Below are 26,259 nucleotides of genomic sequence, written 5' to 3' on the forward strand. Positions count from 1 at the left end.
TGAGGGAGGGGCGCAACCTGCAGCCCCCGCCCCCCGGCCCCGGCCACCCCCGACCAGCAGCCCCCAGCCCTGGCACTGCCGGCCGGCTCCCCCGCCGCACGCATCTGTCGCAGTTAAAAGCGCCGCTGCCAGAGCAAAAGCGCTGGTTCCTCTTCACTGTCCCCCTCCTCACTTTTCGGGCTCAAAAATGTGGCCCAGGCAGCCCCCTTGTGGCACGTGGGGGCGCCACAGACTCTTGGCTGGTGTCTGAAGAATTCAGACTGATTCCACCGCACCGTGAGTTGGCACAAATCTTCGGTGGCCCAACTCCTACCCGATGCAGAACTCTGTTCAGCGGCCTCTCTGAGTCGGGGGCACCTCTCCCCTCCCCTCTGCCTGTCGTCCACACCTCTCCCTTCTCCCTCCAGGAAGGAACCGAAGGAACTCTCCTGTTGAATATTGCTCTGACAAGCAGACAGGTGTCTGGCAACCGTGATTGTGGTGGTGGGGGAAGAGGGGGGCCAGGAAGGTGGTGGGAATGGGGGTTTTTCTCGAAATGATGTTTGGTTTCCATCTCTTATCTCACAGATGGGAAACCGAGGTGCGGGGAGGGCCATAGTCCCTGTTTGTGTCAGAGTCAAGGCTGGAGATCCTCCTGCAAGTCCAGCCTGGGGCATTTCCCTGAGGTGCTGGGGCGCCCTTAAGACGTGCCCCCTCTTCCCCCTCCCACTTGTCCAGCCCCAACCCCTCCAGATCTGGTTCTCCCTGTCCGGAAGCCCTGGAGGGCCCCTGGATGTTCTCCGTCCTCTCTAACTCACTGTCCACACAAACAAGCCCAGCCCCCTCTGTCTCTATCTGCAATCTACTTGCAGACAGGCAGGGCCCTCTCCACATCAGGTTAATAATGCCATTTTCATAAGCCTCTGCCCATAGGTGCTACCACCTAATTTTGAATCTGCCCTTCAAACGGATTGGGCCACAGAGGAGCTGGGATCTCAAGCACCGCTGGGAGGTGCTTATAACTAATCAATCCGTCCCCTGCCCACCCACACCCCCCCAGCACTCGGCACAGCCTCGCTGAGCAGCCTTCAGCAGCAGGGTGTGGTGGGGAGCCTTGGATAGTCTGGGGTTCCATCCTGGCCCAGCCTCACACCAGCTGAGAGACGGTGAGTATAGGACTTTGCCTTTCTGTGCCTCAGTTTCCTCATCAATCTAATGGGGCTCATGAGACCAGTGTGCAGGATTATTGCCCGGTTGAGTTCTTTGCAGACAGCCCAGTTCGGGACTTGGCTCCAAGATGGGGCTCTATAAATCTCCATGCCTGCATCCCTTCTCGATCACCTCGATTTCCAGTGACTTATTCCCTGTTTGTTTCCCCCACCAGACCGACTGAGCTTCGAGGACAGGAAGCCACCGGCATCACTTCATCCCCAGCCTCACGCTTGGGACCCGGCCCGGGGAAGGTAGGTACACTGCGGTGGCTTGGAGAATGAGTGCATGGATGGATGTCTATCCCACAGTCTATGGGATGCCTGGACCCCGCTGGGTTTCTCCTCCCCAGATCCCTCCCTGTCTAAGCTGGTCCTTCAAGGAAGCCACCGGGAAAAATGTTCCTTTATGCCTTCATGCTTTACCCCTCGTGCTGTTATATACAATGCAAATTCTCGGTCTATTAAATGCAGATGTGGGCTCTGCATGTCATTTCTGCTGCCTGCTGTATCTACTGTGAGTTCCGCAGGCCAGGGGCTGCCTCCGGCTGACTTGATTTGTGCGATTAAGCCAGCAGAGGGGACTCTGCCAGGAGAGGTTCCCGTTTGTATTGGGAGCGGGGTCTTGAAAGGCCAGGCTGTTTTCTCTCTTGCGACACTTGTTACATACCTCTCTCCCTCCCTGGGTCCCACCGTCTACTCCACAAGCATTTATGAAGTGTCTGATGTGTGCAAGCCTACACTTATCTCATTTAGTCCTCACTTCAAGCCGGTGACGGAGAAACTCTCATCTCCATTTCACGGGGGAAAAGCTGAGACTCTGAAAAGTAAAGGGAATTGTCTCGCAGCTAGAGAGCAGGGAGTCAAGCCGGTCTGTCTGGCTCGGGAGCCCCCAGCCCTGCCGCAGCTGCCTGCTGCTGCTGCTGCTGCTACTGCAGGGCTGACCAGGGCTGGCCGGGAGGCCAGCAGCTCCTGCAGAAAAGGCAGGGGGCTGCGTAGAGAGCGTTCTCCCTGGCAACTGGAAAAGGGGCCATAGAAAACCCGAGAGGGCTTAGAAGCCACTGAACAGATAGACACGGAGCAGCTGGCCCCAGGAGGGGAGCACCACGCCCTCCCCTGGGCTTTTAGCAGAACAGCAGGGCAAAGGGCTTTGTCCCAGGTCTAAAGGAGCAGAAACGGAAGTGTTAGGACAGGTGTAGAGGCCCCCAAACCTGTTCCCACCACTGGTGGGGGTTTTGCCATTTAGCACAGAAAGGAGATGACTGAAAAGAGAGGGAGCCTGAAGCCTGCAGAGATCGGAGGGCAGAGGGGGCAAGGAGGCTGCCGCACAGCCGAGGAGGCAGATGCAAAAGACAGGGGAGGGCTCTGCAAAGCAGCTCTGTATGCGAGCCCTGAGCAGGCTGCTTGGGGAGAGAGGGAGCTCCCTGTTACAGGAGGCATCCGAGGGGAGAGAGGCAGGCCGGTGCTTGGCTGGGGAGGCTGCAGCATGGCTCCCTGCCCGGGCTGGTGGCCCACATGTTTAGGCCTTTGAGAAGCTCCTACAGCACCAACTCCCGAGCTGGCAAGCGGGCAAGTGAGCGAGGCAGCCAGAGGGGACCAGGCAGGGGTCAGTGTGAGACCATTTGGCCTCTCCCAAGTAGCTTGCCCTGGGCTAAATGGCAAAGGCACAGAGATGGTTGGCGGGGTGCCTCTGTCCCAATAAGGCAATGAGGGAGAGGAGCAGAGAATGGGGGTGAGTGCCCGGGGCTGGTGGGGAGAGGTGGGGACTGTCCTGCAGCCAACTCCCCTCTTGAGGGCCAGAACACCTAGAGTGGCCAAGCAGCTGCCCTGTCTCCTGGGCCCACAGAGGCTGGCCTGTGTCCTCTCTGGGGCAACAGGCTGGCAGAGTGAGTGGAAGGAGCAAGGGGGTCTGGCAGGTTGAGGGGCCCTTATCTGGAGGCTGAGCAGCAACCACAGATGCAGCCAGCTGCCAGCCTGTGACTTAGATGTTCTGGGGACTCATGAAAGCTCCTCACACAGTGACTGGGCTGGGGGGCCTGCCTGCTGATGAATGCAGCCTACACTGGAGTCGGGAGCTGTCTCTCCTGGCCCATTCACAGGGGTTCAGTTCCCAGGAACTGTGGGTAGACAGAGCCTTTATCAGGGGACCTCTGCTAGACAAGCCTCTGTTTTGCAGTTTCTAAAGGAGTTTTCTTGCCTTTGTTCCCAGTGCAGGCACTCAGCATGTGCGTGTGTGTGCACATGTGTGTGCGTGTGCATGTGTGCATATGGGGGATGACTGCGAGGCCAGCCAGGGCTCCTTGTCTGTGAAATGCCCAAGGTCCTCAGGGGCAGAGATGCACCTCCATGGGGCAGAAAAATTTCAAGGAGGGCAGAGTCATTCAATAATGGAGCCCATCCTCACTGCCGCCTCATTGTCCTGCTCCTGACAACCCAATCTGTCAGCCCTGGGGTCGGCACAGCTGCTCCGACCCGCCGTGGGGGGGCAGCATCGTGTTGCAGGTGGAGCACGCAGGCTAGTTTGCCTTCCTGGCTAGCAGACAGACAGACTGCCCTGGCAGCTCAGTTAGGCACTGCAAGCCCTTCGGGAAAAACTGTTTTGTTTCTCGGAGCCTCTGTTTTTGTTGGTTTTTGTTGGTGCTGTTGTTTTAACCTATTAAAGGGTTGATTTGACGCTGCAGGTGTGAAAATGTTTGGGAGAGTGACATTTACATGTGTAACATAAATGGGGGAGGGGGCACAATGCAGGGGGCAGAACAAGAGGCACCCACGCGGGAAATTCTGTGAACAGGGATTTCTGGTTCAGGATAGCTGGTGGTGCAGAAAGGGTTCCGGAGGGCTTTGGTGTAGATGTAAAAAGTTACCAACCCAAATCCCTATTTAGAGGTAGAAGTCACAGGGTAGCAAGCCCTTTAGCCCCTGCCGGACACAGAGGGAACACTCCCCCACACTCCTTTTTGCTCTAGCTCCGTTGCACTGTGCTTGAGGAAGTTAGGAAACGGGTTTCTGGCATGAAGCACAGGGTTAAACTGCAGAGACCTGGACAGCTCTACCTACAGCCGCAGAGAAATAGCCCCGGTGTCAGACATGTGGCTGACCAGGCTCACGCTCCTAAGTAAACAAATCAAAAATTTCGGAGAGTGGAGCCTTTGTCCACAGTGGCCGAGGAGGTTCCCTTTTGTGTAAAAGGCAACGTGCAAGTCATACTTCCACTAGGTAAGGCTGTACCGACACACAAAAAGCTCATTTAGCCTGAGCCCAGCCCAGGGAGAATTTTCTGTGAAATTTAGGAGAAGTCAGGTTTGGCCAGAAGTTTTTCCAGGAATTACGAACCTCTGGAGACTGTAACCACTGTTCCTTCCGAGCGACCCTTGCCAAAGTCTATAAAATACGAGCCTCAAAAAATCTGCCTGAGGAGAAGTCTGACTTTTTATATGTTATTTACACAAAAATAAACTCTCACCGAACTTTTCGGGAAAGCCCGATTAAAAGTGGTAGGGCAGCCCCTTCCCCAGCCCCCAGGTGTTCAAGAAAGCACCCCTTTCCCTGGGAAGGTGTCTGGGAGGGGGGCGAGCGTCAGCTTTTATTTCCCCCTCACGCTCTCTCTGGCGTTTTTGTTTTCCTCCGTTGGGTCTCCCTGCCCTGAAAGGGAGCGGCGGCCTGTCTCAGGGAGGGGGTTAAGCATTTCGTGGCGGGGTAAGATGGGGAGAGCTACCGAGTTTTGCCGGGTACTGCGTGTTGGCTACTGTGCTGGATGATTTATTTGCGTTATTTCCTCATTGAGATCTCAATAGCCCTGTGTGAGAGAGATTATGAGTCCTTTTTTTTTTTTAATATCAGGAAACCAAGGCACAGAAACACTTGGGGATTTGCCAAGGACACGCAACTCAAGTCTATTCTGTAGCTGGGTCTGTGCTCGGGGTGGCTGGCTTCCTGCAATGCCTCCTTCTCCCCTCCCCTGGGAGAGAAAAAAAGGGACCAAAAGCCCAGAACACTGCCAGTGGCTCCTGTTACTCCTGACAAGCTCCCCTGGGGGATGCTGCCTTGGCCTCAGCCCCTCTCCCCCAAAGCCTGTGCTCTTTCTAGAATATGACTCTGTCCCAAAGGTCCAAGCACTCACTCTCAGCCCTGTCCTTCCCCAGAGCCCCTCATCGTTACTCCAGTCATCATGTGTCCTCCTCCTGTTCTGGGACCAGACCCGTTTACCTCTGGCAAGAAGGAGCCATAATGGCAATCAGCCATTTCTAAGCTGTAACCATACCCCAAACTTCGTCCCCCAAACTCACAACACTGAGACGCTACTCCTGCACAGTGGACCCCATGACCCTGGGTTCTGGGGCCCTGCACAAGGCAGGCATCAGGGGAACTTGGTATAGCGCAGGCTGGGGCAGTTGGGGGTGCCAGCCTGAGCCCCACCCAGAAGGGTGTTTGCAGCTTTACAACACTGCAGACTTACCCAGCACCACAGGGCAGACGACACGATCCTCTGACACTGCCCATCTGCCCATCGGTGCAAGAAAGAATTCGAGGTGGTTTTCACTGAGGCAAAGTCAGATCCAGGCAACACTGGGGGAGCCCAGGGCTTCTAGAAAGGGACAAAGGAAGGGGAATGATTAACAGTTGGCTAGTTTTATCAATTCTAGAAAAATGCAAAACATTCCCCTTAACTGGAAAAAAAAAAATGTCAATGAGGCATCCCAATTCCAGGGTCAGGACTTTTGAACACAGTGTTTTGGGGGGCACATCTAACTTTGGGCTCCCCAGCAGGGATATTTCAAGTCTGCTCTTTAAGGCTGGAGAGAAGCTGGCTGAAAAGGCATGGCCAGGCGAAGCGTAAGAAGCAGGGAGCCCGCTGAGGAACAGGTAGCCCCGTGGGGATGAGGTGCGCCTAGCAGGGAAACGGCAGTGGGGAGGGGCTGAGGCTGGCGAGTTCCAAGCCAGACCCTAAAGGGTCTTCCATGTCAGGATAAGGCCTTATTTTTTGGACCCCATCCCGGAAGCTCCGGGAAGTCAGATGGAGGCTTTAAAGCAAGACAGTAACAAGGTCAAAACGCCATGTTAGAAAGATCACTCAATGAAAATAAACTTTTACAAACAATTTAACCCACCACCCCATCTCTAAGAAGCTGGGGAAAAGAACAGTCAAGGATGTGTTTACAGATTTAGCTGCAAGAATGCTCACTGCAGTGTCGTTGGTAACAAAAAAAAAAAAGGGAAACAGCTTAGATCTTTTTTATCGGGCATCAGTTGAGCAGAATCTATTAATTAAAACCTCGATTTGTGACACGCTTCCTCACTGATCTGCATAAGGACCATTTTTATTTTATGTATTCTTTTTTAAAAAATAATTTAATGAACACCTATGAATCTGTGACCCACTCTGACGACTAGGACTGTGACCAAAGCTTCTATCTGCACATTCTCCTCCCCCAGAGCTGAGATTTTCAACAGCAGAAAAGAGTGTAATCAACAATGGTGCATACATACCATGGAATATTAAACAGCTCTTAAAAGGATTGAATAAGCCGAGACCTATTGTCTTCTAATGGACCTCAGTATTTTGTGCAGAACTGGATTAATCATGATCTTTTGTTCATAAACACTGTCTCATCATTGGTCCAGAAAGGCCCCCTTTTATTTTGCTAATTTATGCACTCATATATTCATTTATAATAATGTCATAAACACTCGTGAGCCCACTCCCCAAACCCCTATCTCAGCAATTACTTACACCTGCCGCCACAATTCACCCCCACCAGGGTAAAGGACCTGAGGCTTTCATGCCAGCAGCAAGGTGGTTAAATAAACTCTGGAGTGTACAGCTCACAGGATACTGAGGTGTTGTTATAAGGAATAGTGTTGATCTTTATTATCTCTAAGCAGACTCTTGAAGGAAGAAACACAAGCTGCTGCGAGAGGAAATGTACACTATGATATAGTTTATGTAAAAAATAAAGTCATAGATTTTAGAGGTATATTTATCGACATATGCAAATGCACAAAAAAAAAAATCTGGAACCAGATGCCTGAAACTGAGAAGAGCAGTTAATTTGCTGGGGGGTGGTGGGGAGGGATGGAGGGAGGCATTAAAGATGGCTTCATCTGCAGTCGTTGATTTTTACTAATGCATGTATTAATTATCAATCCATTTCTTGCATAATTAGAATAAACATTTTATGGGGGGGGATTTAATTTGTTTGTTCGCTTGTGGGTTGTTTTTGTTTTCATTTCTGTTTTTACAAATACAAAGCAAAGGGCATGCTTGCTGACGGATTGGGAGTGGGTACATATGCCCAGAGCAAGTTCTTCAGACACAGGGGATTTACTTTATCGCAAATGTCTTTTTTTAAAAATACCTATATGCTCTCACTGGAGCCCCAAGCCTCCAAGCAGCCTGTCACTGACATGGGGCCAGCAGGTGTGTGCCCAAGGCTGTGATTTCACCACCCACAGTCCCAAATCCCTGCCAAGCTGCCCAGCACCCACGGGGGAGCGCTTTACTTTTTGGTCTTTAAGAGGACCCGAAAGCCAATGCCCTGGCCGGTGTTCTTGAAGATTAGCCGAGTGGAATGAGACCTCGGGGGAATGTGACATGAGATAGGGCCAGGCGGTGGGGACACGGGCCTCTAGAGAGCTGCGGCCCGGCGGCTCGCATTCACAACCGAGCAGGCTTGCTGGTAAGAAGCTGGGGCCTCACCGCGCCCCTTGACAGCTTGATTCCTGTGCAAAACACACCCATGTTTCCTCCCGACTCTAACCCAGAGGGACTGTGGCTAAACGGCACTGGCATTTCTAACTGTCAGCTGCAGGAGAACGGGAAGGAACCTTGCCCACCCTAGCCCACCCCCACATCCAGGGGAGGCACCCCGACTCCCATCAGAAGCCCCTCTGTCCCCAGCTCCTGCCTGCACACTAAGCTTCAGGCCCCTTGCAGCCATCATAGGCTCTCAGAGTCCTCAAACAGGCACAGGTTTACACGTGCGACAAGGATGTGACAAGCATACTCCCATCTACATAGAAAGGCACTGAGGCTCCCAGACACCAAGAAGACAAAACTAAGCCCACTTTACACCCAGTCAGTTGACACCCTCGTCCTGCTCAGTCTCCATCCACACAGATCAGTAATTGGTTAATTGGTTAAACGTTTCCCGTCGCGCTGAGCTAATGCAGACAGAGGCCTCTGAGTACTTCTTTCCCCTCTGCCAGGCAGAGACCTATTTTCAACCATTACTTTGTGCAGAAGAAATCTGAGACAGGTTAAGCAGCCGTCGGCCCGCATGCCTCGCTCTTAATCACCTTTCCTGCATGTGAGGCTCCACTATTCATTACATAGCATTTTATTTTAGACTGGGTTTGGTTCCTGTGAAAACCTTGAAAACCTTGAGGTGATTGCCATAGTTTTGCAAATATAATTCTTTTTTTATTTTTTATTTTTTTGAGACGGAGTCTTGCTCTGTCACCCAGGCTGGAGTGCAATGGTGCGATCTCGGCTCACTGCAACCTCTGCCTCCCGGGCTCAAGCTATTCTCATGCCTCAGTCTCCTGAGTAGCTGGAACTACAGGCATGCGCCCCACGCCAAGCTAATTTTTTGTATTTTGTAGAGACGGGGTCTCACCATGTTGGCCAGGCTAGTCTCAAACTCCTGACCTCAGGTGATCCACTCACCTCAACCTCCCAAAGTCCTGGGATTATAAGCATGAGCCACCACACCCAGCAAATATGAAATATTTTTATGGTAAATAAAAATGCAGTGCCCAGACTGAGGTTACCTGCATCCAACCTGCAGGCTGGGGTAGCCCCAGTTGGAGACACTCCACTCCTCTCAAAGTCCACATAAACCCAGCCAATGCCAATGAAAGATATGCCATTGCCTCAAGAAAATGCCCTCTGCAACCTCACGTCGCCCTTCCCCTCCACCCCAACCCGGCTCCCCACATCTTCCCTTTGGGTTCCAAAAAATGAGAAGGGCTTGCAAAAGGGCCATTTGGGGGCAGATCCACCTAAAATAGGTGCCTTTTCTACATGTGTTGAGCATCTACTATGTGCCAAGCATTTTCTGTTTTATTTCCTTTAAGGTATCGATCAAGGCAACTCTTGAAAGTTGCATCCCCATCCTATGTAAGACGGGGAGGATGATTTATAGCCACACATCCACAGTCATCCATCTCCCCTAAGCAGAGCCTGCCCTATCTGACCCCCACAGTCATCCATCTCCCCTAAGCAGAGCCTGGCCTCTCTGACCTCCAGGTAGACCCCCTGAGCCCCGTCCCAGATGCCCCCATGCACATCTGTATATCATGGTGATAAACTTTAACACCACCCTTGGTTTCACATAGCAGACAAACAAGAGTAACAGGGTTATTGGGTTTTTGGATAATATACTGTGCTAAGGTTATATGACCCTGACTCCTCTCAGACCCCATCTCCCAATAGGGACTATCGGGTGGAAGAGAGAAGAGCGCACATACCTGGCAGGGCACCAAGCGAGTCTGGAAGGCTGGTCTTCTTCAAAGTCAGACTAACAGGGCCCCTCACGCTTCCAAGCCAGGTGCCATCCTGGGGGCAGCAGGACTGGGCCATGCCCTGGCCTCAGAAACCCCCGGACCCACTGCCCACTGGGGGCAGTGAGCCTCAGCTGCAGAATGAAGGGCTTGAGTTAGTTCCATTCTAAAGAATCTACAAATTTGCAAATTGTTGAAATTTACACATTAGGACAAGCAATATAGTTTTTCAGACCTTTTGATTTGGTCCTGGGCCAGGCATCTGCTCCCTTCCCAGGAGAAAGCAGCCATCTCCCCTTCACACCACCTGGGAGGGCGAGAAGAGAAACCGATCACTCGTTGGCATGGCCAAATGGCATCTTGCCTCTCTGAGCCATTGCCCCAGGCCTCACCTGCTGCCAGCAGCCCTACTGTGTTCCGAGGGAAGGATGGGAGAAAGGAATCACCAGTGCAGATTAATATGAGGGAGCAGGACAAAAACCCCATGGGGTCACAGTGTATGGGGACCCAAAGTGGAAAGGATGACCAGCCTGGGGCGCAGCCACTTAGAATGGCGCATGCAGGTGGCGGGGTCAGGAGGAAGGAGCTGCAGCTCCGGAAGCTAAATTAAGATTTACTCAGAGTCCAACAGAGGCCGGGGTCCAGACTCAAATACACATTTTTTTCTTTTTTTTTGTTTTTGTTTTTGTTTTTAAGACAGATTTTCACTCTGTTGCCCAGACTGGAGCCCAGTGGCATGATCTCGGCTCACTGCAGCCTCCATCTCTCAAATTCAAGTAATTTTCCTACCTCAGCCTCCCAAGTAGCTGGGATTACAGGCGCATGCCACCACGCCCAGCAAATTTTTGTATTTTTAGTAGAAACAAGGTTTCACCGTGTCAGCCAGGCTGGTCTCGAACTCCTGACCTCAAATGATTTGTCTGCCTCGGCTACCCAATGCGCTGTATTACAGGTGTGAGCCACCCCACCTAGCCAGACTCACATAAACTTTTCTATCCATTTGGTAGAGAGCAAACTGGGCGTCCACCAAGGGCAGGAGGCTTCCAGGAGCTGAAGAGCAAGGCTGCAGGGCCATGGCCAGCGAGGATGCCAGTGAGGCTGATGCTCTGGCTGGACTTAGTCCTTGCCCAGTCCAGGTTATTAAAGTTAGCATGGGCCTGGGTGGGTGGATGTATGTCCCAGGGCCTCGGATTCCTCTTCTGAAAAATGGGGATTATAAAAGGAAGGCCCTCACAGCTTCTTAGAAGGATTGAAAGAGTGAAAACCTGTAAAATGCTGAAAGCAGCGCTTGGCACATAGTAAGCACTCAGGAAGCATCACGGAGGTCCTCAATGTAGCCACATGGAAAAAAGAAGCTCATAACAGAAAGGCACACAAGCAGAGCAGGCGGAAAGACTGTGTGTGTGCACTGTGGTTGCTACTGTAGAAAATGTATGCATGTCAAAAAGACTGGACTTTCATAATTAAAGAAACAAATGTATTCAATAACTTTTTAGTGAGCAGCAAGGATCGAGTGGCACAGGACGGGAGGAGATCCACTTGAACACTTGCAGCCCACATCAAGGTAAGATGTGGGGCAGAGGTCCCACGTCGACCTCCCCCAGGGATCAGGTGGGCGGGCAGGGGAGGTGGGGCAGTGAATGGGATGGGCTGGCACTCAAGACAAGGGTTAAAGTGTTCATTTGTCTGTAAGTAAAAAACATGACATGGTGGTGAGTACTCAAGGCCTCTATTCAAATACTTGAGCAGCTATAATTAGCAGGTCCTGGGCCAGCTGTCCTGTCCCTCCTCCAACACCAAATAAGCTAGAATGAGTTGGGAATTACAGCAAGTACCTTTGGGGGAGATGGAGGCAGACAGCGAGACCCCCACTCTTGTGGTCTGGATGCCCCCCAGGCCACGAGGCTGGCAGTATCAACACCATGGAATGAAGATGGCATATCTGGCCCTGAAGGTCCCGACAGGTCCCCAAATGGCAACTGCCAAACCCATCCTGGGCATCTGCTCCTGCCCTCACCGTCTACCAGGGTAGAAAGGAGAAACCTGGCTTTAAACCCTGCCTCTGTCTCTCCGGGACCTTGTGCCAGCACCTCGCCCTCCAAATCCCAGTTTAACTCTGTAAGACAGCGGCACATCCCCCAACTCGTTAGGAGCAAAGTTAGTTTTAGGGGTGAGTGGCTGGAATCATGCCTGACACAGAGCAGGTACTCAGAGACTCATTAGAATGTATCTAACCATCCCTTTCTGGGTCACATTCCGCCTTCCGCACGTACTCCTCACCAACTCCAGTCATCAGCCTGCCCCTCCCGGGGAAGGTCCTGTGCCCTGGGTCCATGCACTACTGTCGCTGATAATTATGGCTCCAGAACAGCCACTTCACCCCGCTGGACTCTAGTTTACTCACTCTCCAAGCAGGGCATCGTCCCCTTGTGGGGTTAATGGGAAAATTAAACTTGACACCGTGCATGAAATGCTGTCCAAATCTTCACCGTTCCGACTACAGTGAGTGTTCCGGAAGTAATAATTGTAAGAATTCTAATGACAGTAGCTATCCCTGACTTGTCCGTAGCATTTACAGTTTACAAAGAGCTTCACACACCTGTCTTCCCTGGGAAGGAGGTGATCCTACCTTTCTGCAAGTTGAGAAACTGAGGTTCTGCCAGGTTAGCCAGCCTCTCATCCGCCTCCTGCCCTCATTCTAGTTCCACCAGGCCCCGAGGTGGGGCCCTCCCTGTTTGCCTTGAAGTCTTCACCTTCCTACTCTAAGAACAGCCACACTCTTAGGCCTGCAGCCACCTGGGCTCCTCCATGCAGCCCACTGGGCGAGAGTAGAGAGCAGGTTCTCTCTACTCTCGCCCAGAATAGAGAGACAAGCAGGTTCCACTCTTACACCCCTCCCAGCCCAGGTTGAAAAATCAAGACAAGCCATTAGAAGAGACCACATGGTCTGTGCTTTCAACCATTGCTCAGATCTGGCAACCTCTGTTTAAATGAAACAATATGATGACCCCAATTTATAGGAGCAGCTGGTGGAACTAAGGCAGCAATGGGTGTCCCTGAGCTCCACCTGTTGGACCAGCCACCTCCTCTCATTACTGTTTCCCAGGGCCCCCCACAGGCACCTCTCAGGAACCCCAGAGCTACAGGAGCACAGCGAGAAGACCACTGCTCAAAGCCTCCCTGCAGACATGGGGAAACTGAGGACCTGGGAGAGGAAGGTCACGTTGACAGTCAGTGCCCATCTAGGCTAGGAGGCTGGTGCGGGCCTGTCCCTGCCCACTTGCCTTGAAAGGCTAGATCAGCCTCAGGAGCAGCTGATTGGCCCCACTGATTTGGGCAAGACAAGGACAAGCTCACCCGTTACCCCTCGCACAGCCCCTCCCGCAGGCGGCACACGCCCCTTCCCAGGGTTATTCTGGGCAGAGTGATCCAGCTGCCCCCTGGAGCTGCCAGTCAAGCGTGGAGGGGGAAGGGACACAGCAGCAGGAGTGCTGCTGGGCCTGGGCACTGCCTGTCACTTCAGTGGCTTAGCAAGGTGAGGGGCTGAGGGTCCCTCTACAGAAGACCCCTAGCCTGCTGGGTGGTTTGGGATTTAGACACACCCTGGGGACAGCCTAGTTCTACTGTAACTCCCTGTTCCTCCTTCCAAAACTCAGTTTCCCCATCACTACGATGAAGTCCAAGGCCCACGGGGCCTGGCATTCAAGGACCTTGGTCCAGACCATAGGGGAAGAGAGGGAATGTCCGAGACTGGGCTGCCCTGGGCCGAGATGCCAGCAGCCTCCCACCCTGTAAGGCTCAAGTCGTCTGTAGCCACAGTTAAGGCTGCGCAAGACTGAAGGGTCCCAGGGGGAAGGACTCCAATGTAAGCTATGCCAGGCCAGCAGCCCCGGCAGACTCCACAGTCCACTGGGACCCCCGGGACCCAACCCAAGCTCCTCATGAGGCCCTCAGGAAGCTCCCAGGAATCTCACCAGCCTCCTCACCCACTCGCACCGAATGAGCCATCCTTAACGCTTGTTCATACCAGGGAAACCAGGAAGGCTTCCAAGCCTTAAGCTGCCATGGACACATTTTAACCTTGACATGAGTTCAAGAAAATAAATAATAATAATAATCAATAAATAATAACAAACCCTCCCAGGATCCTTGCATGCCCACCCTCACTATGGCGCTACGCCTTCCACCCACAGGAAGCCAGAGCAGGCCAGGCAGCAGAGGGAGCTGCGGGGGGTATTCATTTTGAGGCCACTTCACCCCTAAGACCCAGTAGCTATGATCCTCAAACCCAAGGAGCTCTGAGCACTACCTACATGGAGGCCAAGATGGACAGGGACCTTCACCTGACACCCATCCTGGCCGCCCAGAGAGCCAGGGGCCCCAGGTGTGACTGGGCTAATTTCTGGAGGCTAGGAGAGGGGGCATGGCCAGCATTCCAGAAAACCCACATCTCCCTTACTCCCCTTTCCATCCTCACAGCCTCCCCGCTCCTCACCAGCTTCACCTTCCTCCTCAGCCCCCCAGCCTCCCACCCTCCTCCCCTGTCCTCACCTCTCCCCTAATTCCTCCACCCCGGCCCCCCGCCCCAGGCTCAGCTCTGCTCCTAAATATCCTCTCATCTCCTCTTCCAAGCTCTATTTTTAAAATCAGATTTCCTTTACTGTACAGGCGAGCTGACAGAGAGAGGTATTTGCTGAGGGATTTGTCCCCCCCATGGCCCCCCCACACCCAACCCTTCATAGACACACGTTGGCAGCCCTGACCCAATGGGCCACTGGCTCAGAGGCAAGCAAGGAGCTGACCCGACCGAGGCTCTGGGCACTGAAGTTGGTGAGGCTGGGGCGTCTGTCTCTGAGTGTTGGGGGGGAAGAGGGTCCCACTCGAAGACCTCAAAGGCAATTCTGACCCCAAACCAGGTGCATTATATGCTGGGCTTCTGTTTTTTTTTTTTTTTTTTTTTTTTTTTTTTTTTAAATAAGGTGGGAATTTTCAAATCAATAGATATTTCTTTAAAAATTGTCATGAGATTTGAGAACAACACATATTGAGCCACATTTGAAGGACTGAGAATATGATTTCTGCAAAGCCCAGAGAAGAGGTAGGGCCCAGGCTTTGGCAGGCCGGCTGGTAGGCAGTTGAAGCCAGATGGGAATCCCAGAGTGCCCATCTAAAGCCAGAATTTGGAGGCCCGACAGGTCCCGACAATGCCCAAAGCCCTCCCAGAGAGGCAGATGCTCAGCAGGTGTGGAGGGAATCCCCTCACCCTGCTTCCAAGGCCCCTCACTCACCTCCATGGGGGGTATTCGTCTCCAGGACATGAGTCACTTCTCCTTCCTAGTGATGACCTGCAGGGTGGGTCTGCCTCCATTTCCGTCCATCGGGTATCAAGCACCATGCCTGGCCCAGAAAAAGAATCAGGACATGCTGCTGTATGAATTAATTATGGGCAGAAGGACTTGGTTAAAAAAAAACAAAGAAACGAAACACTTGGGGACAATAAAATCAAAATGCGTTTGGAGGTTGGAGAATGGGAAACTCAGTCTTGTCAGAGAGACGCATGAGGAACAGGAAATGGAAGCTGGAAAGGGTAGATGGTGAAAAGGTCTGGTTTCATGCGAAAAGAACTTCAGCTTTATAGTTTAAGTAAAGAAGAGCAATCTAAAGATGTTCAGCGTAAGAAATACTTGGTCCAATTTTCATTTCATGCTCAGGCATTTAGATTTTATGTTGAGGACATGAAATTTGACAGGTTGGAAGCTACGAGTGCCATGATTAAAAGTGGGTGCCTCGCTAAGATGGTGAGGCTTTTTGTCGTGATGAAAACACGTTAAGATTTTAAGCAAGAGTTTCATAATTTGAGTTTCCTGGGAAGAAATCTGGACTTTGTTTTGAGGGATGACAGGATCAAAGTTTTATATCATGCTAAGGAGTCTGGATTTTTGCCAAAGGGTTTTAAGAAATGTGATGATGAGATTCTTGCTTGTGGGAGATAAGTATGCAGAAAAACATGATAAAATATATTTTACGCGTAACTGCTTTGGGACTCACGTTACAAGCAACAAGGAAACGCTGGAAATTGTAAAAGAAAAGTAACGGCCACCAATTTAACAATCATGTGCAAACATTTTGACTTTCAGTCTTGGGGGAGTGCCAGTTTCAACCTGCAGAGCTTGCCTAGGAGGTGTGATTAATGTTGACACCAAAATTGAAAGATTTTAATCAGAGAAGTTAAATGATCAATATTGCGAATATGAAAAGAAATTTGGAATTTATTTTGAGGCTCCAACATGATTAGAATTTTGCACACGCCTAGGAATTTGACTTAGCCAATAAATCTTTCTAACAGAGTGGCCTGGTGAGTTTTTTGTGTTTGATAAATAGTATGCAGTGAATTCCAAAACAAAATTCACATTTTATGCTAAGAATTTTGACTTTTCTTCCATTTACAATTAAGAGACACTGTAAGATTTTAAAAAGGAGTTATAAGATCAAATTTTATATATTGTCCTAGGAAGTGTGAATTATTTTAAGGGATGACATGATCGAATTTTTGTATCATGTTAATAATTTTGGATTTAATCCAATAAAGGGCTTAAAGCAGTAACAGGATGAGATTTGGGGGGTTTTAATAGACCATCCTGAGAGAAATTACATGGTAAAATGTTGCATTTTGCGTTAAGTAGTTGGGACTTTATGTTACAGGCAATGAAGAAACTTCGAGAAGTTTTAAGTTGAGAAGTTACATGCTCAAACAAGTGCATTTTGGCACAGCTAAAAGACAGGATCTCTATGATAAAGATGATAGGATCAGATTTTGCTCCTATGCTAAGGAGATGTGATTTTACATGAGAGTTGAAAGCATTCAAGTGTTGTATTTGGAAGGGGTGGGGGATGAGCTCATTGAGCTCATTGTTGAAATCTTGTGCAGAGGCGTTTGGATGTCAGCCAGTAAAGAGTTTTAAGGAGTAAATTGATGAGAGTTTTGTCTCCAGAGGAATTGGATTGTAAACATATTTTAAGTTAAGGTGTCTGGATTTGATGAACCAGATAATGAATAAGCACGGGAACACTCCTAAGCAGAGGCGTCCCCGAGGCACGAGGGCACCCAGGCTGGACTCCATGCTGAGGAGACAGGTCATTTATAGACAGAGCATGTTTTTATAAAAAGAAGTTATATGATTAAATTTACATAGCATGCTAAGAAGTTTGGACACTATTTTAAGGGATGACAGGATTACATTTTTATGCCATGTTAAGGAATTTGGACTTCAGCCATTAAGAGAATTTTTTTTTTTTTTTTTTTTTTTTTTTTTTTTGAGAGGGAGTCTCCCTCTGTTGCCCAGGCCAGAGTGCAGTGGCACAATCTTGGCTGACTGCAACCTCCCAGGTTCAAGTGATTCTCCCACCTCAGCCTCCAAGTAGCTAGGATTACAGGCATGAGCCACTACTCCCAGCTAATTTTTGTATTTTTAGTAGAGATGGGATTTTATCATGTTGGCCAGGCTGGCCTTGAACCCCTGACCTCGAGTGATCCACCTGCCTTGGCCTCCCAAAGTGCTGGGATTACAGCTGTGACCCACCGCACGTGGCCCATTAAGAGATTTTTAAGGCAGTAACATGGCAGAAATTTTGTCTTGGGTAGTCAGAGAAATTTTATAGTAAAATGTATTGTTCTATGCTAAAAATAATTAGACCTTATCTCATAGGTAATTAAGAGATAGAATAAAGCTTTAAGCAGAAGTTATAAGAGCAAATTCATGTATCTTGCAAGGGAGTGTGACCTTTTTATTTTGAGGAATGACATGATCAGAATTTTATATCATGCAAAGAGGTTTGGAATTAAGCCAGTAAAGGGTTTTAGGAGTGACCTGATAAGATTTGGGGGTTCGTATTAATCAGTTGGCAAGCAAATTACATAGTGAAAATTTTTATTTTATGCTAAGTGGTTGAAACTTTACAGGCAATAAAAATGAATTTTTGTATGTGTTAAATAGAGAAATTATGAGATGACCTTTATTCATCTTGCTAACAGTTTAAACTTTGATGTTAAGAAGTATTAAGATTTTTCTAACATGCCAAGGATATTAGATTTTGAGCTGAAGGCAGGAACATTGAAGAATTTAATCATTCACATGGTCGAATTTGTAAATATGTTAAGGAGTGAAGACTTTATATTAAGAGAGTGCATAATCTAGTTTTTAAATCATCTTGCTAAGAAATTTAAATTTTCACCAATAAAGAGTTTTAAGTGAGAGACATGCTGAGATTTTCATTCCTGATAGATGAGTCTGCAGATGAATTACTTAGTTACATTTTGTATTTCAATTAGAATTTTATATTAGAGGTTTGGAATTTTACAGTAATAATGCATACCTCAGAGGACTTTTTTGGAGAGGAAATGAGTTACGTTATGCAATGTGCTGTGTATATGTTGCTGCAGTGATGATGATGATGATGATCCTTATAATTCTTATACCATGCTAATTTGTATACTGTGCTTTAAAAAAATGTCATCGCTACCTTGAGGAATGACAAAGTAAGAATCTTATATTAAGGCCCTTCCATTTTAGCCAGAGAATAGTTTTGGTGAGTTTACATGTCAGATATGTTTATGCTCGAAGGTTTGGATTTAATGTTGCAGACAGTAAATAAACAGTGGAAGGCTTTAATCAGAGAGTCTGCATGATCAAATTTAAGTGTCATGCTAACAAGGGTGTACTTAATTTTGAGAAACAGCAGATCTGAATTTTGTATCCTGTTGGAAAGCTTGGATTTTAGCCAATGAGTTTCATGTAAGGGGGAACGCATGTTTTTTTACAGATGGGTCCAGTGGCTTAGAAGAAAACTGAGAAGTAACAAAAGGTGTTAAATGTATAAAGAGCAGTAACTTTACAGCTAATCTGTCAGATAATCAAAGCTCAATTTGCTCTGCCCCAGCAGAGAAGAAATATGCAAATAACCCCAACCAAGACATTCTCTTTCAATTCTGTCTCAGCCCACTGAAATCACCCAACACTAGATTTCCAAAAATCCACTCTGGGACCATCAGATTCCAAAGATGTCACAGGCTCCCCCCAACCGCCACATTCAGTGTCCCAACTCTGCCAGATACATGTCTCTGTTGGGAGGGCCCAACCAGCAACAGAGAGAAAAAGATATTTGCTAGAATGAGGAGACCAGCCCTACTGGAGTGAAGAAGGGGACCTGGAAGGATAAGACTGGGGAGGCGTACAGACATGCTTGCATTGGTGAAATTCAGGCCAGATGTGTGAAGTTCCAGAAGCCTCACAAAGAGGTCAGTCCTGGGAGAGTGGAGATTGTGGGAAGAGAAGGAGATTATTTGAAGATCTCCTCAACAGCTCAGAGCTCAGGAGAACATAGCATTGGAAGGAGACCAAATCAAGAAAGAAAAATTGGCCGCAAGTCTGAGTTGGAATCAAGTAACAAATATGCAATTATCTAGCATGTAATAGGTATGTTATGAACTTTATGGAAAAAAAAAAAGAACCCAGACCTGTACACACCCCCTAAAATTTCTATTTTGAACATGGGGAAGGAAATAAGAGCTATTTTGGGCTGCTGACCCAACTGATGGGACAGTGACCAAGTGCCCACTTTCTCCTCTTCCACTGTGCTGGTGAAACAGTAGGCATCTTTGCTAGAGATTCCCACCCCACAACCAAGGCAGCTGGGCTTGCTCCAGAGCCATGAGCCTGCCAGGGGTGGCTTTGGATGGTGCTGAGAGGTGACCTCTGTAATTCTCAGGTGACCAAAGCAGGAAAAGAGGATTGACCAGGTGCATGTGCCAGGGTGAAATGCAGCAGCCTGTGCACACTGCCAGGTGCCCGCCTGCCACGGTGGCTGCTCCCAGCCGGTCACTCCACAGAGTTTATGGGCTCACATCTATGGAGGAAATGGACAGGACAGGCAGACTGAATAAGCCTGGGAAGCAGGTCAGGGGCTGACAGATCTTCCCTCCCTGGGGGCACCCCAAGTGACCAGCCAAGGAGGCTGGCTTGGATAGAAGGCTTTCCCCCATTTCTCTCTGCTCTGATTAGTTGGGCATCTGATTTGTCCTTGAGACCTTCACACTGCCACCTCATGAGATCCTAAACTACTGCCTTTATCCCCCACTCCCCCTCCACCACCAGGTTCTGATCTCCACGGTCCCAGCTACTGACTGGACGCCGTCACAACCTTACCAATCTTCAGAATACACTCCTTTCCATCCGACGAAATGATAGAACCCTCTGAAGACTCATTTGAGACGATGATGGAGCATAAGAATCCATCATCAAAACAAATGGAGTCCTCCGAGGGCTCATCCAACACCACCGAGGCGACATCGGGCAGTGGAGTACAGGGAGAGGCAGGGCCAGCCAGCGGCCCAGCCCAGGAAAAGAAGGAGCCACCCAGTGGCCCACTCGAGGAAATGGAAGAGCTGCCCACTGATCTACTCCAAGACATGGAGGAGCCATCCAGTGGCCCACATAAGGAAATAGAGGATCCACCCAATGACCTACTCCAAGACATGGAGGAGTCATGCAACGGTTCACACCAGGCAAGGGGGGATCCACTCAGTGGAGCATCTGATAGGATGAAAGAAGCGTCAGTCAACCCATCGGGAGCCCAAGAAGAGCAAGAGGCTCACACTGACCTGAAGGAATCGGGAAGGGAGGAGACTCCTCAAGAAGAGCAAAACCAGACTGAGCACTCAACCGCAGAACTTATGGCCATGGTGAGGTCCATCATCTCGCTGTACTTCCGAATGCAAGACCTCAAAGAGCAACAGAGAGTAGCAGAAGAGATCTTGATCAAAGGGATCAATGCAGGCCAACTGCCCGCCCCAAAGCACTTCTCTGGCGATCGCAGAGAATTCCACGAGTTTATCGTACTCTGCCAACTGACCTTACAGAGCTACCCAAGAATGTTCTGTAACGACCGTCTGCGAGTTGGCTATGTCATCAACCACCTCTCCGGCTTGGCATTAGAATGGGCCAAAGCTCTACTGCAGGAAAACAGCCCCCTGATGGGAGACTTCCCAGCCTTCCTGGAGGCCATGTCAGAGGTGTTTGAGTACCGCCAGACACTGCGTGTGGCAGAAGAGGCCATGTTCACAATCAGGCAGGGCAGCCGCTCTGCCACCGAGTACATCGATGAGTTCCAGAGCCTGGTACCCATCTTGGGCTGGCCAGATGAAGTCTTGCAGGCCCACCTGTGCCAGGGGCTCAACGAGGAGATCAGGCACTATCTATTCCGGGTCCCTCAGCCGGATTCCCTAGACAGTCTGATTGTGCTCATCCTGCAAATAGAAGAGAAGCTGGCAGAGAGAAGAGCCATGCTCAGGCTGCCCCCCGAGGCCCGCCCCCGGAACCTGACCTGGATCGACTCACCTGCTCCAGAGAGGTGGATGGTCAGCAGCTGGCTGCCCAGCGAAGTCCATCCGGGCATCAACCGCGCCCACCTCTTCCTGCTGCTCATGGTGAGAGTGAACCCCTACCACAGCGTCGCAGTCCAGGCCCTGGTGGATTCGGGAGCTGACGGCAACTTCATGGATGAGAAGTTCGCCCAGGAGCACTACGTGGAGCTTTATGAGAAGCCGTACCCACAGCCGGTCCAATCCGTGGACGGCTCACTGATTGGCAACGAGCCTATCTGGCTCTACACGGAGCCCCTGGTGTGCATCCACCAGAACCACCAGGAGTCCATCGAGTTTGACATCGTACCTTCACCGAACTTCTCCGTGGTCCTAGGCATCCGCTGGCTCCGAGTCCATGCCCCTGAAGTCGACTGGATCAAAGGCCGCTGCACCTTCCACTCTCCCTACTGCCTGAAGAACTGCTTTCGCCCGCCCCCACCATGCATTGCCCTAGAGAGGCACGGCATGAGCCTGCTACCCGGACTGCCACACCCATACTCAGACCTGGCCGACGTGTTTAACCCGAAGGAAGCAGATGAGGAGACTTCCGACCAGCCAAGCTCAGACGGATCCGATGATCTTTCTGAATCAGAGCCCTCTGAGCTTCAGCAGGCTGGAGACAGTGATCACAGCGAGACCTTTTACGAGTGTCCCTCCACCGCGCCTTGGGAACCTGTGGGTGCCAGGATGCAAGAAAGAGCCAGGCTACAAGAGGAATACTGGGACCTGCAGGACATGCTGACCGACAGACAGGACTACATACAGATGATTCCGGAACTGTTTGACCAGTTACACGGAGCCGCGTGGTTCACAAAACTGGAGCTGCGTGGGACCATTGTGGAAGAAAGCGTGAACGTGCACCGCACCGAAGATGTGTGGAAAGCAGCGTTTGGTTTGGAGCTTCAAGAGATGAAGAGCTACCAGCCGTTTGCGCTCTCCCCAGACCCTATCATACCTCAGAACGTGATTCACTTCATCCTAAAGGACATGCTAGGGTTCCTCGTGCTTTCTTATGGCCAGGAAGTCCTGATCTACTCAATGAGTCAGGAGGAGCACCTCCACCACGTCCGCCAAGTCCTGGTCCGCTTCCGCCATCACAACGTCTACTGCTCCCTGGACAAGAGCCAGTTCCACCGCCAAACCGCGGAATTCCTAGGCTTCGTTGTCACCCCCAAAGGGGTGAAACTGAACAAGAACGTCATGACCATCATAACAGGGTACCCTACCCCTGGCTCCAGGCTATCTCTGAGAAACTTCATCGAATTCGTCTTCCCCTACCGCCACTTCGTGGAGCGCTTCAGCATCATCGCAGAGCCCCTGGTGCGGCAGCTGCTGAGCTCCGACCAGTTCTACTGGGGAGTCGAGGAGCAGGAGGCCTTCGAGTGCCTCAAGAGGGCTTTCCGCAAGGCACCCCTCCTCCACCACCCCAAGCCCCAGAACCCATTCTACTTGGAAACCGGGGTCACCAGCACGGCCCTGCACGCCTCCCTGATCCAAATTGACGACCAAACCGGCAAGAGGGCCTACTGTGCTTTCTACTCCCGCAACATCTCCCCTATTGAGGTTGAGTACTCTCAAGTGGAGATGAAGATTCTTCCAATACGGGCTGCCTTCATGGTGTGGTGCCGCTACCTGGAGAACACCGAGGAGCCCATCATGATCCTTCTCAACACAGAGGATCTAGCCTCTCTGAATAATGACAGGCTCACCGTACTTCTCCCTGGGCATTGGGTCTTCTTCTTCTCCCACTTCAACTTTGAAGTCATGGAGCTGCCAGAACAAGATGGTGGCCGAGCGCTGCCACCTGTGAGAAACCTCCGGTGGAGGAGAGCCTTCCAGAGGAACACCGCAGCCAGGCAAACCCTGCTGCTCGCCTCAAGGGGATTCCCCAGGGATCCAGCCACAGAATCCGGGGAAGAAGAGAATGAAGACCAGGATGAGTCCAATGAACAGACCCTACAGCAAGAGCTGCTGGCCACAATACCCATCGACCAGATCCTCAACAGCTTCCTCGCCCACTTCAGCATGGCCCAGATCAGGGCCGTCATTCTGCATTTCTTCCGAGGCCTCCTGTACTGGAAGAACACCCTAGCCCTGGCAGCCATCCTCGTGCTACTGCGGGTGAGACAGTGCCTCTCGGTGCTGCCGGCACCCACCATGCAGGTGGCTCGGCCCCAGCCCCAGCGCTCCCTACGACTCATCCTGGATTCGTCCCTCATTGCAGGCAGTAGCATCACGACAGCCATCACCCAGCTGCTCACCCAGATGCCCGCTCTCGCGGGCGCAAACACCATCCCAGCCCGGGAGCTGGCCGAGTTATTCCTGGGTCCTGGCCGCTGGCAGCGAAACGCTCTGCACTCCCAGACCCACCGAGGCCTGCAGTTCACCCCTGGGTTCTGGATGACGCTGTGTGAGTTCTTCGGTGTCAGAGTCACCCCCTGGGAGGGCCGCCTCCCTGCCCTGCGTGAGAACCGCTACCTGGAGCTGCACGTCGTTGGTGATGAGGATGTCGTCTTGCGAGAAGCCCTGCAAGACGACCTGCAACGTTACCGTCAGTGTGGCCTGCATGACGGCCTGCAAGACACCTCGCAGGACAAGCAGGACAACGACGTGCAGGAGGCCTCGCCCAGCCACACAGAAGCCTCCCCCCCACCCCGCCCACGCCACCTCATGGATCCCCAGGTCCTGGAATTCCTCAGTAGCCGCCTGCTCCACATCCGCGGTGCAGACGGCCAGCTGCACCTGCTCAGCCGGGAGCAGGCGGTCAGGGCCCTGAGCCAGTTCCTGACCCTGATCTACAGGCAGGCCCTGCCCGTCCCCGCCTGGGAGAGCCAGCCCAGGGAGGAGGCAAGGCTGGAAGAGCTGCCTGACGAGGACGAAGATGCTGACCTCGACTGAAGATGCCTCCCCGTCTCCAGCAAAGAGTCCCCTCTATTTCTCGCCCCAATGCCTCCTGATGTCCCCTGGCCTCCCTGTGCCTCAGCCTGCTTCGCTTCCCTTCCTGCCACTCCTGACCCAAGAGGAACCCACTTGTGAAGGACGACAGCTTCTTCAACTCATCAACCAGCAATGCCACCTGTGCTAACGGACTATCCAGTCCTCAGAGACCCAGCACCAGCCCTGGACTGGGAGTTCTCAGTTCTCCAGGTCCCAAGCCCGTGCCCGGGAGTGACATCCGTGAGGGAGAAAGCAGTGGCGAACAGGAAGTGACCCCATGACGCACGGCCAGATGAAGAAGCAGGCACAGCAGGCACAGCCAAGCAAGCAGGTGCCGGGGACCCCCACCCGGCCTGGCGACGGCCACCCTGTGCCGTCCTGGGACACTGACCTCGGGTGCTCCACTGACTTCTTCTACCTCCACCGCCAGTGCTCCTGCTCCCCTGAGCTCCCGCCCCCTCCCCCCAACCCCCATCCCCCCAACCTCCCGACGTCTGATGATGTGGTGCCTCCCTCACCCCCATCCCACCCTGCAAGCAAGCCCACCCCCACCACATCTGCTTCAGCTTTCTTGACCCCGCCTTCCTCTGGCCCTGAGCTCTGGACTTACCTGGACAAAGCCGCTCTTTGGGGCATCCCGACGTACCAGTGCCACTTACCAGACTTGCATGGCGAAGAGGGCCCCTTCATGCCTTGGGGCACTTCTCCCTCCCAACACTGAACACTGAGCAGTGCAGGGGTGCAGGGGCCCCCCATAAAGGGAGGGGGTCCCAGAAGGCACACAGGCACCCAGGGGACCATGCCGAGTCACAGAGAGGCTCTAGCCACACTGCCGCTTTGAACTGGGAGAAGACCCTTCCCCACCCCCGAGCTTTCTCACCCCCCAATCCTTTTGCACTCTTCAATTAAAGCAAAATAAAAGACTGTCTGACTTTGGGGTTTGTTCTAAAAGTGGAGGTGGTGGGTGGAAAGGCAGGGGAGGGGACACGCATGGGAGGAGGGAGGGAGTAGGCGGGGTGGGGGAGGGAGCAAGTGGACTGGGCAGGAAGGGTGGGGGCAAGAAACGCTCTGCCCTGAAACAGCCCCTGGGGGCCTGGCACATGGGGTGCAGGCCTCCCCCAACCTTCCTGAAGGTGCCCCCCCACCAGGACTCTGGGCACTTCTTTCTGCCATGGGAAGGTACCCACCACCACTGAGGCCACCAAGGATGTGCACCCCCCACAGGCTCATGTCAAAGAGAGGAGAGGACAGAAAAGTTGCCTCAGGGCAGTGGGAGGCTGCCTCTCCTAAGGGTTGGAGAAAAGGGAGCCCTGAAACCCAAATCCCACCTCTGGCCTTGGCCTCCTCGCCATGTGAGAAACGAGGTGCAGTCTGAGCCCCACGCTGGAGGGTCCACAAGCCCTAACTCCCACTCCGAGAGGAAAAGGCCTGAGTCCCATTTCAGAGGGTCATACTGTTCCCAGGAAGTGGCAAAATGGCTGTTGTGAGGGTTATTGTGTTGGCACTGACCTGGGTAGGGGGGCTGCCAGGGGTCCCACAGGGAGTCGGGGAGGTAAGGCAGGTGGCACTCACTCACTCTGAGCTCCCCCTCCACAGTCCAGCACACGCTGACCCCTCTTCCTGGCCATGGGTCACACCTATCCAGGAGTGGCCTCCAACCTCCCAGAGCGCCCCCATCCCACAGCACCCTTCCACAGGTAAGAGTTCTGTGAGGACACAGAGGAGAAGGAGCCGTGGGCCTCTCTCAGCATGACCTTGAACTTCAGCTAGGAGGGCAACAACACTGGAGCTCCGTGCACATGGCTCCCCCATGCCAGGACACACCAGGTCCGTGCACACGGGTCCCCCGTGCCAGGACACACCAGGTCCGTGCACACGGGTCCGCCATGCCAGGACACACCAGGTCCGTGCACACGGGTCCGCCATGCCAGGACACACCAGCTCTGCCCTCTCTTCCCTGATGAGTAACCTGCCCCTGAAGACACACCATGAGACCACCCAACAGATCTCAGGCTCAAAGCTCAGGGGCCCCGCAGGGACCTGACTAGCCTGAGTTGGAGCAGCCTCACCCCCTAGGGAAGCCATTTCCACCTGGCCCCAGAGTTCTCAGCTCCCACATGGAAGATACCCTACTCTGTCCTCCAGAGGAGGCACGGGAGCACAACGGCCGCCAGACAGCGTGGCTCTGCCTCCTGCTCCTACTCCTTGTCGACC

At 51.9% G+C, this 26,259-nt stretch overlaps 2 protein-coding genes and 1 non-coding gene across 51 annotated transcripts in view; 1 reads left to right on the top strand and 2 right to left on the bottom strand.

Moving 5' to 3' along the window:
* The window catches only part of LOC105467408 (uncharacterized), a 153,689-nt gene extending 139,478 nt beyond the window's left edge, over positions 1–14,211 (bottom strand). For 44 of the 49 annotated variants that reach the window (XR_011625509.1, XR_011625511.1, XR_011625549.1 and 41 more), the window contains exons 1-2: positions 9,925–14,211; positions 5,644–9,823 (exon numbers count right to left, since the gene is read on the bottom strand). The gene's annotated coding sequence lies outside the window, so the exon portion shown is untranslated. Of the gene's footprint in view, positions 1–5,643; positions 9,891–9,924 lie in introns of those variants that run through there. The other 5 variants (XR_011625520.1, XR_011625516.1, XR_011625506.1 and 2 more) reach the window with 5 other exon arrangements.
* Positions 1,028–24,395, top strand: LOC105467410 (retrotransposon Gag like 1). Its single transcript, XM_011716987.3, has 4 exons — positions 1,028–1,145; positions 1,364–1,442; positions 11,186–11,253; positions 19,841–24,395. Exon 4 carries the CDS (start codon positions 19,927–19,929, stop codon positions 24,004–24,006), a length of 4,080 nt encoding a protein of 1,359 aa, XP_011715289.1. The 5' UTR covers positions 1,028–1,145; positions 1,364–1,442; positions 11,186–11,253; positions 19,841–19,926; the 3' UTR covers positions 24,007–24,395.
* On the bottom strand, positions 6,732–6,808 carry LOC112424207 (small nucleolar RNA SNORD112). Its single transcript, XR_003014930.1, has one exon. It is a non-coding gene; the product is annotated as a small nucleolar RNA SNORD112 (small nucleolar RNA).
* Positions 24,396–26,259: the final 1,864 nt, after the last annotated feature.

Source organism: Macaca nemestrina, chromosome 7 (genome assembly GCF_043159975.1).
Source record: "Macaca nemestrina isolate mMacNem1 chromosome 7, mMacNem.hap1, whole genome shotgun sequence".
Lineage (NCBI taxonomy): Eukaryota > Metazoa > Chordata > Mammalia > Primates > Cercopithecidae > Macaca > Macaca nemestrina.